The following is a 14,187-nucleotide window of genomic DNA, read 5'->3' as shown; positions in this document are numbered from 1 at the left end:
TACTACTACAGCAGAAGCAGCAGCAGCAGCAGTAGTAGTAGTAGTAGTTGTAGCAGTAGTAGTAGTAGTAGTAGCATTGGTAGTATTCTAGGTTTTATTTTTCCTCTGCAGCCTTTTTTTCACCATATACCAACAGCAAGTACTGTACGTGTTAGTAATAGCAGTAGTAGTAGTAGTAGTAGTAGTAGTGGTACTATTCTAGGTTTTATTTATTTTATTTTTATACTTCTGCAGCCTTCTATTCACTATATATCACTAGCAAGTACTGTACCTGTTAGTAATAGTAGTAGTAGTAGTAGTAGTAGTAGTAGTAGTAGTAGTAGTAGTAATAGTAGTAGTAGTAGTAGTTGTAGTAGTAGTAGCAGCATCGGTAGTATTCTAGGTTTTATTTTACTTCTGCAACCTTGTATTCACCATATACCACTATCGAGTATTGTACCTGTAGTAGTAGTAGCAGTAGTAGTAGTAGTTGTTGTAGTATTGGTAGTATTCTAGGTTTTATTTTTCCTCTACAGCCTTTTTTCACCTTATACTAACAGCAAGTACTGTACCTGTTAGTAGTAGCAGTTGTAGTATAGGTAGTTGTTACAGTATTAGTATTAGTAATGTTTGTACTAGGCATTATTAATCCCTCTGTGCCTGTTTTATTCACCGTGAGTCAGCTATTACTGCGCCTGCTTCATCGGTTGTGGCAGTGTAGTAGTGTAGTAGCAGTAGCAGTAACGTTAGTACTCTAGATTCCATTATTACCTCTGCAGCCTTGAATTCCCTACATTACTCAGCAGATAGTGTGGCGGTTTTGCGTGTGGAGCTTTTGGCTACAGGAGGCGCTTTATGAGGCGGGGGAATAGTAGCGTTATATTGTTACTGCATATTGGCACCGGCTCAAATTCCAGTGCTGGCTTGTACCTAAAGATGACAGCAGCATCCAGGATTCAGAAAGTATTTGGTGGGTAGGTAGATGCAGTACAGCAAATAAAGTAATAGAGTCTGAAAGCTGACGGTTCATTAGCCTGATGGGAGATTCGGGAGGAGATTAGAGATTTCACCATGTCCTAAAAGTGGTGTCGCATGGCAGTTAAGATAAACATTTAAAGATTTTATGAGCGTATGATTATGTAACTCACAGTGGAACTCAAAATGTCTGAGGAAATTGCAGTTTTCACTTTTAGATGGGGCTGGTGGAGATGCTTATTCTAAAACGTGCTCGCAGTTTTTGTCTTTCTGTGAGTAGTTTGCATGTTTAAATCCTCTCGTGTCTCTTCCTTTGGTTGATTTGAACTTCAAATATAGTAGTACTTCAGCTAGGTACTCCTCACCAACACTATTTTACTATTTTACACAAGATTTACTCAAGAGGATAATAAAACTCTCTCTTTACCACCACTTACAGACCTTTATTTGGTATTATATATGATTTACTGGTTGAGTTGGTTTAGATATTGGTGTGGTTTCCCAGTTATCGGTTACAATATTGAAAATTTAGCCGATATTTGCCACCAATATTTTGTATAAGCTGCACCTTCTTTGTGTGCCCATGTGTCCCAATTATGCAAGAACTTATTTCTGTTATATTTACAAAAGTGAAAAGTTAATTTGTCAGCTTCTACTTGCTATAGACTTAAAATCGTAAACGTGCATTGTGTAACTTTTCTGGTGGAGGGTTCGTCAAATGCTTTTCTCTATGGAAATGTTAATGCTTTGTCTGGAATGTTTTACTGCAGCATATTAAATCTTTCTATCTTCATGGAGACCAAGCCAGACCAAGTTACAGGTCAGATCTGTGGAGAAACTGGTCCACCCAAAGGGCCAAACACCAAGCCACAAACAAAGTGATGTGGTCTACTACTCCACTGAGTGTAGTGAAGACTGCAGTGAATGCTACATTGGGGAAATGAAACAACTACTTCACAAGAAGACTTACCAAAATAGACGAGAGAGCAACACAGGACCTCAGTCTGCTGTGCATCTTCATCTAAAAGCCAAGAGCCACTCCTTTGAGGACAGTTAGGTAGAGATCTTAGCCAGAGAAAATTATTGGTGTAGAGGGGAGTTAAAGAGGCTGTTTTTGTTAAGGAAGACAATCCATCTTTGAACAGAAATGTAAGCCTCAGACATCATCTGTCTCTCATCTACAACTCCATCCTCAAACCTAAAACAAAAAGAAGAGTAGGGATAGCAAGGTCAAGGCCAGAGGTGTGAAAACCCTCATTTTGGGCTGGAATGAAGACAATCCAAATCAAAAAACAAATCCACTTCATTTCTATAGCACATTTTACAAACAAAGCAGTTTCCAAATTGCTGCACAGAGATCATAAAATGGAGACAACAAAAAGGTAAATTACTAAATTATGCTAAAATGACAATATTGAATAGGCCTAGCTAACAAACAAAAACTGTAAACAAGTAGTTCATTGTAGTTATCTCCTCCCTTCAGGCAGATATAAGCATCTGACCAAAACTGAAGAAGCAGCTTGGATGAGCTGTGAAATGTTTTTAACCTAAATAAATGCTGACAAATTGAATTTCTCCTTGCCATAGGTATGTCTGAGCTATAAAACCACCTGTAATTGATTAAATGTAAGGCAGAGCTGTTTAATATCATACTGTGGAACATTCCAGGCAAAGCAATGACATATCCATAGAAACAAACAGGTGATGGACCCCTAAACTCCAAAAGTTACATAGACAAGCTTTAATGTCAAGAAATATCAGTTTGGGCCTCATTATTCAGACAAATTGTATCGACTCTGTATCCATCCATAACAATCCCTAAAGGGCACAAATTAGTAAGAACATGCTCATATTTACAAAAGTGAGTCACATAGAGGACAGGTACAAAGGCTGATCCCCAGAGGAGCTCCCGTGTCTCTCCTGGCACGGAGCAGGTCTGTGGATGAGAAGGTGCTTTGGATCTCAGCATGGGATTATTTGGCTCAACGTCTGTTCTTCAAACAACAACATTATTTATACTGTCAATATTTAACTGGGAAAATACATTGTTTGATGACTGAACTGATGCATTTGAAGGTTTATTCCATTTCATTCCCTTTAGGGGGTGAAGTTGGAGGTTTTTGGTAGAATGCAGATTAGGGTGAACAGAATTTCAAAATAAAAAACTGGGACATCCCCATTTGTTTGATGGTTGGGAAAAATAAAATTGTAAAACGAATGTGAAACTAAGGAAAACTGTTCTGTAGAGACCACTCAAGACTAACATGCGAGTCAATATAGTCACATTTTCTTGTGTTTTAGTCATTTTTAAGATGATGTTTTGTATTTTACCTGAACAAATTACAATTTATGCCTTTCTTTACTGTTGTCGGGTATTAAATTGGTCAAAAATAGGGACACTTGGGACATTTCGTGTATAAAACTAGGACAGATCACTGGTTTTGGATAAATCTGCTGGACCAGGGGACACAGGGTTCAAAACTGGGACTGTCCCGGATAAATAGGGATGTCTGGCCACCGTAGTCCAGATTGCAAATTCGCTGTTTCATTTCAGACCAGATTTTAACCCAAACGGATCAGAATCTTCACTATTATTATTATTTTTAATTTACAAAGCATGTTCCTTTTACTGTAATTTAAACAGCCCTTTTAAATAGCTTTCATCATAGTTTATGTGTTTTATATTCTAATTTTACATATCAATCTCTTATGTCTAATGTTAGCTTCAGTGAAACGGAGCAAAGCATCATGGTCAATGTAGTTCCCTGTGCAACAAACAATCCATGTTGGAGCAAGAAGCTTTTCAAATGACTATACCACTTTACTAGGGTGACCAGATTTTCAAAATAAAAACTGGGACATCCCTGGTTTGGGTTGGTTGGTAATAATAAAATTGTGAAACGAGTGTGTAAATGAGCAAAATTGTTTTGCACTTGTCACTAATGTGAGTCAGTATAGTCACATTTTCTTTGTGTTTTGGTCCTTTTTGAGCAGTTTTTCTGTATTTTACCAAACAAATGACAATTGATTTCTCTCTTTACTATTGGCAGGGATCAGATTGGTCAAAAATAGGGACACCTGGGATATTTTTTGTATAAAACTGGGACAAATCACTGGTTTTGGATAAATCTGCTGAGACAGGGGACACAGTGCTCAAAACTGGGACTGTGCCGGGTAAATAGGGACATCTAATCACCCTACATTATACAGGACTTATTACTGCTGATATTGTTGCCCGCCCTCTGATCCAAAACTTCATAATAAAAACTGTTTCGCAATGAAATTCCACAGGGGACTATTCCACAAACTTTCAAACAAAATTCCCAGTCAGCAGTAAGTCCCCAAAGCAATCTTCTACTGTATGTTTTCTGCAGATAACAGCCCCAAAAACTGATACGGTTAATTCTATTCATTCATTCATTGACAGTGGCTAGCTCTCAGTTAGCATCAGCGTGCATGAACAAAAGGTGATGAGCTGGCACACGGCTCACTCCAGCACATGTCATCTTTTATTCCTTGCCTGGTGTAAATTGATAAGACTTTAGAGAGGTGAAGAATCTAACTCCTTCCTTCCTCCTCTTCCTCCTCTCTCTCACTCTTTCTCTCTTTCTCTCTCTCATTTTCTCCCACTCTCTCTCTCTTTCTCTCACTTTTTCTTTCTCACTCTCTCTCTTTCTCTTACTCTCTGTCTGTCTCGCTCTCACTCTCTCTCTTTCTCTCACTCTCTCTCTTTTTCTTACTCTCTCTCTGTCTCTCTCTCAATCTCTCTCTAGCTCTGTCTCTGTCTTTCTCTCACTCTTTTTCTTTCACTCTCTCTTTCTCTCTCTCTGTCTCTCACTCTCACTCACTCTTTCACTCACTCTCTCTTTCTCTTTCTTTCACTCTCTTTCTCTCATTTTCTCTCTCTCACTCTCTCTCTTTCACTTACTCTCTCTCACTCTCTCTCTTTCTGTCTCTCTCTTTCTCTCACTCTCTCTCACTCACTCTTTCTTTCACTCACTCTCTCTCTCTCTCTCTTTCTTTCACTCTCTTTCTTCTTATTTTCCCTTTCACTCTCTCGCTTTCTCTCACTCTCTCTCTTTCTCTCTCAGTTTCTCCCACTCTCTCTCTTTCTCTCACTTTTTCTTTCTCACTCTCTCTCTTTCTCTTACTCTCTCTTTGTCTCTCTCTCTCTCTTACTCTCTCTTTTTCTCTCTCTCACTCTCTCTCTTTCTGTCTCTCTCTTTCTCTCACTCTCACTCTTTTTCTCTCTCTCCCTCTCTCTCTTTTTCTTACTCTCTCTCTGTCTCTCTCTCACTCTCTCTCTATCTCTGTCTCTCTCTTTCTCTCACTCTCTCTTTCTTTCGCTTTCACTCTTTTTCTTTCACTCTCTCTTTCTCTCTCTCTCTCTCTCACTCACTCTCTCTTTCTCTCACTCTCTCTCACTCGCTCTTTCACTCACTCTCTCTCTCTTTCTCTCACTCTCTTTCTCTCATTTTCTCTCTCTCACTCTCTCTCTTTCTCTTACTCTCTCTCTGTCTCTCTCTCACTCTTGCTCTTTCTCTCACTCTTTCTCTTTTTCTCTCACTCTGTCTTTCTCTTACTCTATATCTTTCTCATACACACACTCTCTCTATTAATTTCTCACTCTCTCTCTGTCTCTCTGAATCTCTTCATCTTGCTGTTTTTTTCTCTTCCTCTCTCTCTCCTCATTGCTTCCTTTCTCAATCCTCTCTCTGCTGCATGCTTCTAGTACTCTCTACTTCTGCCTCTACCTCTCTCTCTTGTATTCCTCTTTCTTCTCTTACCTCCCCAACTCCTCTCATTCTCTCTTCTCTCCTCTACTCTCTCTCCTCTCTCTCTCTCCTCATCCCTTCCTCTCTCTGCTTCATCTTTCTGTCTCTTCATCCCACTCTTCTATGTTCCCCTCCTTTCTCATATCTCCTCCTTCTTTTCTCTCCTCTTCCCCCTCTTCTACAGTATGTCTAATCTCTGTCTTCATCCTCCTCTTTCTCTCCTCATCTCTCTTCTCACTCAACCAATCTCCTTCTCTCTTTCTCTCTCTGCCTCCTCATTCCTTCCTGTCTCTTCTCTCTCTTCTCCCATCCCTCCCGCTCTCTCTCCGTTTCGCCCACGGACACAGCACTTGAGTGATTATAATTCCGGAGCCTGCAGAGTTAGTCCAGTGGTGCAGTGAGGCATTGGGCCAGTCCTAAGTGTTTCTATCTCTCCGTATCTCACTCTCTTCTGTCTCTCTCTCTCTATCTATCGTTCTTTCTCTTTGTGTGTGTAACAGTGTTGTGAATGTGTGTCCAAGGTTGGTGTGACTTCTACAGAAAGTCATGTGGTTAGACTTACCCGGGCAGAGGGAGTAGGGTTTCCATGTACAGGAGAGAAGAGGACATCATAAGCAGTAGGGTGGGACAGTAGAGGAGTACAGGCTCTGGGAATGAGCGAGGGAGCGAGGGAGCGAGGGAGCGAGGGATGGAAGGAGCGAGGGATGGAGGGAGCGAGGGGTGGAGGAGTAGGTCACTGACTGGGATAACTATATTATTTGGATGCTGGTGCAGAAATAGGTAGGAGTAGAAATTGTAAACAATGATAGTGATCATGTTAACACTGAATAAGCTGCACTTCAAGTTTAGTTACTGTAGTTGTATTAGTAGTAGTCACGACAGCAGCAGCAGTAGCAGTAGTAGTAGCAGTAGTAGTAGTAGTACTATGAAAAATCCCTCCGTCATCCAGGTAGAATCCATGAGTAGTAGTAGTTGTAGTTATGACAACAGTAGTAGTTGTTATAGTAGTTACAGTAATAGTACTAGTTGCAGTAGTAGTAGCAGTAGTAGTTGTACTAGTTGCAGTAGTAGTAGAAGTAGTAGCAGTAGTACCAATAGTATTAGTAGTTGCAGTAGTAGTAGTAGTAGTAGCAGCAGTAGGATTATTAGTTGCTAGTAGTAGTAGTAGTAGTAGTAGTAGCAGTAATAGTAGTAGTAGTAGTAGTAGTAGTAGTAGTAGTAGTAGTAGTAGTAGTAGTAGTAGTAGTAGTAGTAGTAGTAGTAGTAGTAGTAGTAGTAGTAGTAGTAGTAGTAGTAGTAGTAGTAGTAGTAGTAGTAGTAGTAGTAGTAGTAGTAGCAGTAGTAGTAGTAGTAGTAGTAGTAGTAGTAGTAGTAGTAGTAGTAGTAGTAGTAGTAGTAGTAGTAGTAGTAGTAGTAGTAGCAGCAGTAGTAGTTGCAGTAGAAGCAGTAGTATCAGTAGTTGCAGTAGTAGTAGTAATAGCAGTAGTAGTACAGGTTGTAGGTGGCTATAGAGTATTAAATCATCAAAACGTGTACTTTTACTCCTAGATGTAAAAAGGAAAAGTATGGGTCAAATAAGAGTACTTTGTGAAAATACTACTGAGAAACTGTTTGGATGTAACATTTGATAAAAGTTTTACAATTTAAGGAAACAAGCAGACAAAATACATCTTTTTTAATAGACTATTTCAATATTTACTTGCTACCACTTGCTTAATATAGTACTTGGACCACTGCAATGTACTAATAAAAAAGGTAGTAAGGATAGTAGCAGTAGTAGTATTTGCAGAATGCTTGCTCAAAATATTAACTGGGTGGCAAACAACTAGAGCTACAACAAAATTCTGAATTAATGTGTATTATTGAAGTGTCATTGTTGTGTTGTGTTCCAGGAGAGGATGGCTCAGAGACTCACCCAGACACTCCGGGCAGTGAGGCCAGTGGAGAGAGCCGCTCGTCCCACACCTGCACCTCCACCCTCCTGAAGGTCCTGGGCGGGCTCCTGGTGGTGCTGTGTATCTCCTCGTCCTGGGTGGGCACCACACAGGTCATCAGGCTCACGTTCCACTCCTTCTCCTGCCCCTTCTTCATCTCCTGGTTCAGCAGCAACTGGAACATCCTCTTCTTCCCCATCTACTACTCTGTGCACGTGCTCACCACCAGAGACAAGCAGACGCCCATTCAGAAGTTCAGGTTGGGGACACTAGACACATACCCTTTGTTAAAGGTCCCATAGTACACGAAGTTGACCCATGTTAGAATGTAAACAGACCTGGAGTTGTGTTTTGTTTCATTCACATGTTTGAGTAATCCTTTATTGTTCATCTGTCTACACCTCCAAAGCTCAAAATGCTTTGTTGTGATGTCATGTAGTAGAAGTTTTCAAGTTGACAGTTTTACTTTTTGTTCACTAAAGATGGGCTAGCCAGGCTGGTGTCACTCCGCTCAATTTAATTTCTCTCCAGCGACTATGTCAGGAATCAGAATACACCAGACGGTTCGCAAAAACCCCAGATGTGCAAGTCCGGGCACCAGCCACTCAGTGAAGAATCATACTTTCTGTGTTGGCAACTATTCCCGAGATTGAGGATTTAAAGCCGGAACAAAGAGAATGTTTGGCAAATTTTATTAAGGGGAAAGACATTATTGCCCTCCTTCCTACGGGATTTGGGAAAAGCTTATATATACCAGTTTTTACATACATCATGACCAAATAGCAGTGATTGGTTAAATAAAAAAAAAATACCTGTCTACAGTCAAGCGAATGAATCCTAATGCTGCTAGGTCAGACGGTTTCCACAAAGTGAAACCAGCTGATGAATCAGGCTAGAGATGGGCTGCTCTAGGACTGTAATGACCTGATTCTAGTGAAGGTGTTTGGAGTTTAAAAACACAGTGGAGCACCTCCTGTATTAACAAATGACATCACAAGGTGTTTTCTGTGTCAGAGAGAAACTCAGTGTAAATATGCAGGATTTGTGTGTTAAACATGTGTGAATGAAACAAAACACAACTCCAGGTTTGTTTTTGATGAGGAAACAAGATTACTAGTACAGCATAGATCGGAAAATAGCATAATATTGGCCCTTTAATGGTGCGGTATGTCATTGTTCTAGGATCCCCTGCTTGTCTCCTCATAAACGTTATTACTTTGCCTATCGAATGTTCCACAGTATGGCATTACATGTATCTATCTCCATGGAGACATGAAGAAGGCCACCAGGTCATATAACAGTTCTATGGAGATTGAACACATACAAGATACATATGCTTAATGCCATGCTGTGGAACATCTATTGGTAAAAGAAACATTATGTCTCTATGGAGACAAGCAACCCCCACCAGAAAAGTTACATAGTGCACCTTTAACTACTTCTGTGTACTTCTATTTTCATGCTATATATAGGGTGACCAGATTTTCAAAATCAAAAACTGGGACACTCCTGGGTTGGGATGGTTGATGGTAATAAAACTGTGAAAGGAGTGCATAATTAAGAGTATTATTATGCACTTGGGCATTCATGATTTATTTCCACCTTTTTCATGACTTACTTCTGAAAGACTTTTTCCCAGAAGACTTTCAGTGCAATGAGTACATTATTTTGTGTCCTGGTTATTTTCAAACTTTTTTTTCTGTATTTAGCTGAACAAATGATAATATTTGCCCGTGTCTACTATTGGTGGGATTCAAACTGATCAAAAATATGGACACCTGGAACATTTCTTGTAAAAAACAGATCTCAGGTTTTGGATAAATCTGCTGGGTCAGGGGACATAAGGCTCAAATCTAGGATTGTCCCGGATAAATGGGGATGTCTGGTCATTCTACCTACATATACTAATTGTAATAAGTAACTAATCCTTGTTTTTGTGTGTTTTTAAGCTAATAGCATTTCAAAATGTGAAGCAATTCTTCTGAACAGTACTTTTTATAATTGCATATGATAAATGTGATTTAAATTGGAACTAAAGACTTTTTTTTTGCTACTAAACTGTGTGTATATGGTGTTTGTGTAGCATTGTCTACTGTTCCAAGTCATTTCTTGGCAACTTTAATGCAAACTAGGTCCATTTGCAGCTTTCTGGCCAAAATACTAAAATCTAAGGGCCTGTTTACATGAGAACACTTGTGGGTAAAGTGCCTTCCGTTTAGACAGTGATGGTGTTTTGGGGACTTAAAACGCAAAAATCACATAGATTTCCTCTTGAAAACGCTTGTCTAAATGCAGTATAAAAAGTGAAGATGCCACTTTTGCGTCTTCTGTTCAGACCGTCATCATATAAACGTAGCCTCAGTTTGTGCTGTCTACTGTGGCTGCTGCAATTTCCAGTAGTTGGTGACATCACTCAACACTGTCCTGATTACAGCTAGATGTTTCTGCTTACAAACATCTGACTGCAGGAGTGGAGTCTGAAATGTGGATACCTGTTTGACCAATCACACGGTTCCTTATACCGCCAGACCCCGCCCCTCCACTTTTGTCACTCTCTCTTTTAGTCCTCCTGGTTTAGCAGCTCTATTTGAAATATGGTTGTGGGTGGAGTTTAGGTGTGTAGTCCCACTTTAACATCATTCTGAAGTGTGAGAAACCATGGTACAAGCAAACATCATTAAATGTTTTTAAAAATGCATGTAGACAATAAAATATTCATGCCCCATAAAACCTGCTAGCCCTGCAGTTTAGACCTATGCTGTTTGGACTCTTGTGTACATTTACAGTCTTTTCTAACCGCTTGATTAAAACATGAATCATATATCTGTGCAATTTACAACCCGCTCTTTATTAATGTGCAGAGAGTGCAGTAAGCTGTTTGGAGAGGATGGCATGACTCTGGCTCTGTTTGTGAAGAGGACTGCCCCCTTCTCTATCCTGTGGACCCTGACCAACTACCTGTACGTTCTGGCTCTGAAGAAGCTCACCGCCACCGACGTGTCCGCGCTCTACTGCTGCCACAAGGCCTTCGTCTTCCTGCTGTCCTGGATCGTGCTCAAGGACCGCTTCATGGGAGTGCGGGTCTGTACCACACTAAAAATATAATTTACAAAAGTTAATACAGAATTTCAATCTTGTTTTGTTGTAGTTTTGACAAGTTAAAGCCCCTGTAGCACATTTTCTTTATATTTGAGCATCAGTCTTGCCCAAGGACAGATATAATGTATAAGCAGCTCCTGAAGCCCAAATAAGTCAGCTGTGTTAGAAAGTGTGTGGTTAGTATGCTTAACCGTGATGGCAAAACTCTGCTTGGCCTCTGAAAGTTGTAAAAAGTACTTCTTAACTATGCTCTTAATGCATAGGCTGTGAAATTACTTTAAGATGAAATACTTCTGTTCTTCGCATTTTTAAAACTGTAAAATTTGGGTACCGCACCATTAGAGCTGCATTATGTAACTTTCCTGGTGGCGGTGCCTCACCTGCTTGCCTCCAGGTAGATGGCTTTGAATAATGTTCCACAGTATGACATTAAAGATGTATTCAATTCCAGAGGTTTTATAGAGTACTTTAATATTTACTTTTATATAGAAAACTACCAAGTAAAATGTATTCTTAGCAGGTAATGGGTAGAAGTAACTTGGACTACTGTCATGACCTGCTTGTCTTGTAAATGTAAATATAGGTTTAATGCCCTACTGTGGAAGTTAGAAAAGTTACAGAGCGCAACTTATTTCTTTTCTTTTTTTTTTTCCATTAAAAAATGCCCCATAAATTTTTCATTGAAATATGTATAATATCATATGATAACAAAATAAAGAAAACTGTGCACTAAAGCATTTTTCTTGAAAATTAAATATATTTAAACTGGTCAAACTGAAAGGCGCTGAACCTGATTTTTACCATCTTAGAAACAGCACTAGTTCATTTAAAACAGTGAGTAGTGCTTACTTATTCCAACTCACCTTATGCATTCCTGAGCACCCTAATTATTCACAATGATGAGTTTATAAGGGCTTTTCACAGCTCTCAGAGACCAGGATGGAGTTTTGCTTGTAACTAGCATGCTAATGTGCACTCTCTGATCAGCAGATAATAAAATGCAGATAGCACAAAGCAGACCTCAAGAGTACTGGTGCAAGACAAAGTTTACTCAAATATGTGGAAAGAATTGTGTAAAAATCAAGAAAAAAAAAAAAATCTAAATTCAAGTGATTTTATCAGTACACACATAGTGCCTGTGTGATGTGTGATTGTTGTGAGGGCACCTGGGGCTCTAAATGTCCACTTCCTCCACCTGTAGATTGTGGCTGCGATTATGGCCATCACCGGGATTGTCATGATGGCCTATGCCGACGGTTTCCATGGAGATTCCTTTGTGGGCGTGGCGTTGGCGGTGGGTTCTGCATCCACATCGGCTCTGTACAAGGTGAGTCTACGCTGCAAAAAAAATTAGTTCAACATGGTTCTGATCTGTTGTTGTTGTTGTTAAATGCCATTTGCCTGTATCAGTGTGGCATATTTCTTCCAATAGAATTAAAAATGCATTCAATTTTTTCAGAAATACAACACAGTCTTGTTCTATAACATATAAGGAGAACTAAACTGGTCAAATCTTCTCAAAGCAAAAGTATTCAGAAATATGAATTCAGAAAAAAAAACAACAACATGGGAACATTTATTTTTTAGTCTACCAAACTGGCTAATTCTGTTGAAAATCTGATGCCCAATTTAAATCTAAAAAGGGTCCATATTATGCTATTTTCTGATCTATAATGTTGTTTCCTTGTCACAAACAGGCCTGGAGTTGTGTTTTGTTTCATTCACACATGTATATATGTGGTGCACTATTATACTGAGGATTTTTGTGCAGGTGCTGTTTAAGATGTTCCTGGGCAGTGCTAACCTGGGGGAGGTGGCTCACTTCCTGTCCACCATGGGCGTGTTTAATCTGCTCTTCATCTCCTGTGTGCCCCTGGTGCTGTACCTGACGCGGGTGGAGCACTGGGGGTCCCTCTCCTCTCTGCCCTGGGGATACCTCTGCGGACTGGCCGGACTCTGGCTCGGTAAAGACTCACACATGGGGAGAAGGGGTAGACACAGATATATGGAAATCACAAAAATCTGATCTTGACAAGTTCATTTTACAACTTTAATTTGGAATTTTGTGTCTGCAGTGTTTAACATCCTGGTGCATGTTGGTGTGGTGCTGACCTACCCCATTCTCATCTCCATAGGGACTCTGCTAAGTGTGCCTGGAAATGCAGGTAACTTCTGTTTTGTATGTCATTAAGAATACAGTTGATTTAATAAACTCTGCTAAAGGGAAGTTTGCTTTTGTGGAAATATTGCTTCAGTAACAGATCATTACTGATTCAAACCAGACTTTTATGGGTAATTGATTCATTATAGCCAACAAAAGTTAGCGGAAAGTCACAGGGGCCTTATTTGTATACTTCTCAGTTTTTGGAGTCAGACTTGGATTAATGTGGTGTGATGTTGGGCAGGGGAATGCTGAGCTTATAGGTACAAGAGGCATCATTAAAGCAGATGGAAGGACTGTCTCATCAAAGAAGAGCAAATGGTGACACACACGGTGGTTTTGTCCAGTGTGGTCAGCAGTTAGGGCCACTGATAACAAAGTCATTACACAGCAGCTGCCCCTCCGACAGAGGAAACCCAATCACCAGCGTGCCCCGGGATCCCTGCTCTCTCTCACAGAGGGAGGATCGGGTTGCCACGGCGACTCTAAATGCCTGCACCTCTCTTCTTTAACCATAGAGGAGCACATGAAGGTCAGACTAGTGCAGCCTGAGGTGCAGACACAGGATAAAGTAGATGACTATAATCTGTATTTGTGTTTCATCCTCTTGGCCTGTTGGTACTTACTGTAATGAATCTCCTGTGTGTCCTCCAGCCGTGGACGTGCTCAAACATGAGGTGATCTTCAGTGTGGTGCGCCTGGCTGCCACCTGCATCATCTGCATGGGCTTCCTCCTGCTGCTGCTGCCAGAGGAGTGGGACTCAGTCACACTGCGCTTCCTGGCCAACCTGGCAGATAAGAAGTCTGAGGAGCACGGAGAGGAGCTGACCGAATCCAGTGTGGGCGGACGGAGCAGGAGTCGGGCCAATGGAGTAGTCTCCATCCCCCTAGCATAAGCAGGACCTCCATGTTCTCACAGCTCCTGTGCTGAGAGCAGCCTCATGGACCTTCTCAGGAGGACAGTTCTGTGATGTACACAGCTCCATCTGATCCACAGACTAAAGAGCTGAAGGAGGAAAGTTGTGCTTTCTGATACTGGACGCTCTTTGCACGCCCTTACTGAGCCGGACTGTTCGACAGACTGTATTCTGTGAATATAACAATGCAGGGCCAGTTTGGTCCAATCTGACACTATTCTAAAGAGCAGTGATTCTAAGTCTTCTTGAGTAGTTTAGGAAGGACATGATATTCTATGTAACAGACTGGCTCTTTGAAGTTTATAATAAAAGGTTTAAAACTTAACAATACTTTAAGACATTTATCA

The 14,187-nt window shown here is 40.5% G+C and overlaps 1 protein-coding gene across 1 annotated transcript in view; it reads left to right on the top strand.

Annotated features, from left to right (window-relative positions):
• slc35f4 (solute carrier family 35 member F4) overlaps positions 1–13,819 on the top strand; it is a 28,629-nt gene extending 14,810 nt beyond the window's left edge. The window contains exons 2-7 of the mRNA XM_055159644.1: positions 7,622–7,922; positions 10,525–10,744; positions 11,964–12,089; positions 12,534–12,726; positions 12,838–12,927; positions 13,578–13,819. Coding sequence (XP_055015619.1) covers positions 7,622–7,922; positions 10,525–10,744; positions 11,964–12,089; positions 12,534–12,726; positions 12,838–12,927; positions 13,578–13,819 — 1,172 coding nt within the window. The remainder of the gene's footprint in view (positions 1–7,621; positions 7,923–10,524; positions 10,745–11,963; positions 12,090–12,533; positions 12,727–12,837; positions 12,928–13,577) is intronic.
• Positions 13,820–14,187: the final 368 nt, after the last annotated feature.

Source organism: Boleophthalmus pectinirostris, unplaced genomic scaffold (assembly GCF_026225935.1).
Source record: "Boleophthalmus pectinirostris isolate CB_2022bp ecotype Guang Dong unplaced genomic scaffold, ASM2622593v1 HiC_scaffold_10, whole genome shotgun sequence".
In the NCBI taxonomy this organism is placed as follows: domain Eukaryota; kingdom Metazoa; phylum Chordata; class Actinopteri; order Gobiiformes; family Gobiidae; genus Boleophthalmus; species Boleophthalmus pectinirostris.
The sequence above is the reverse complement of the archived record's forward strand: the minus strand, read 5'-3'. Positions and strand labels throughout refer to the sequence as shown.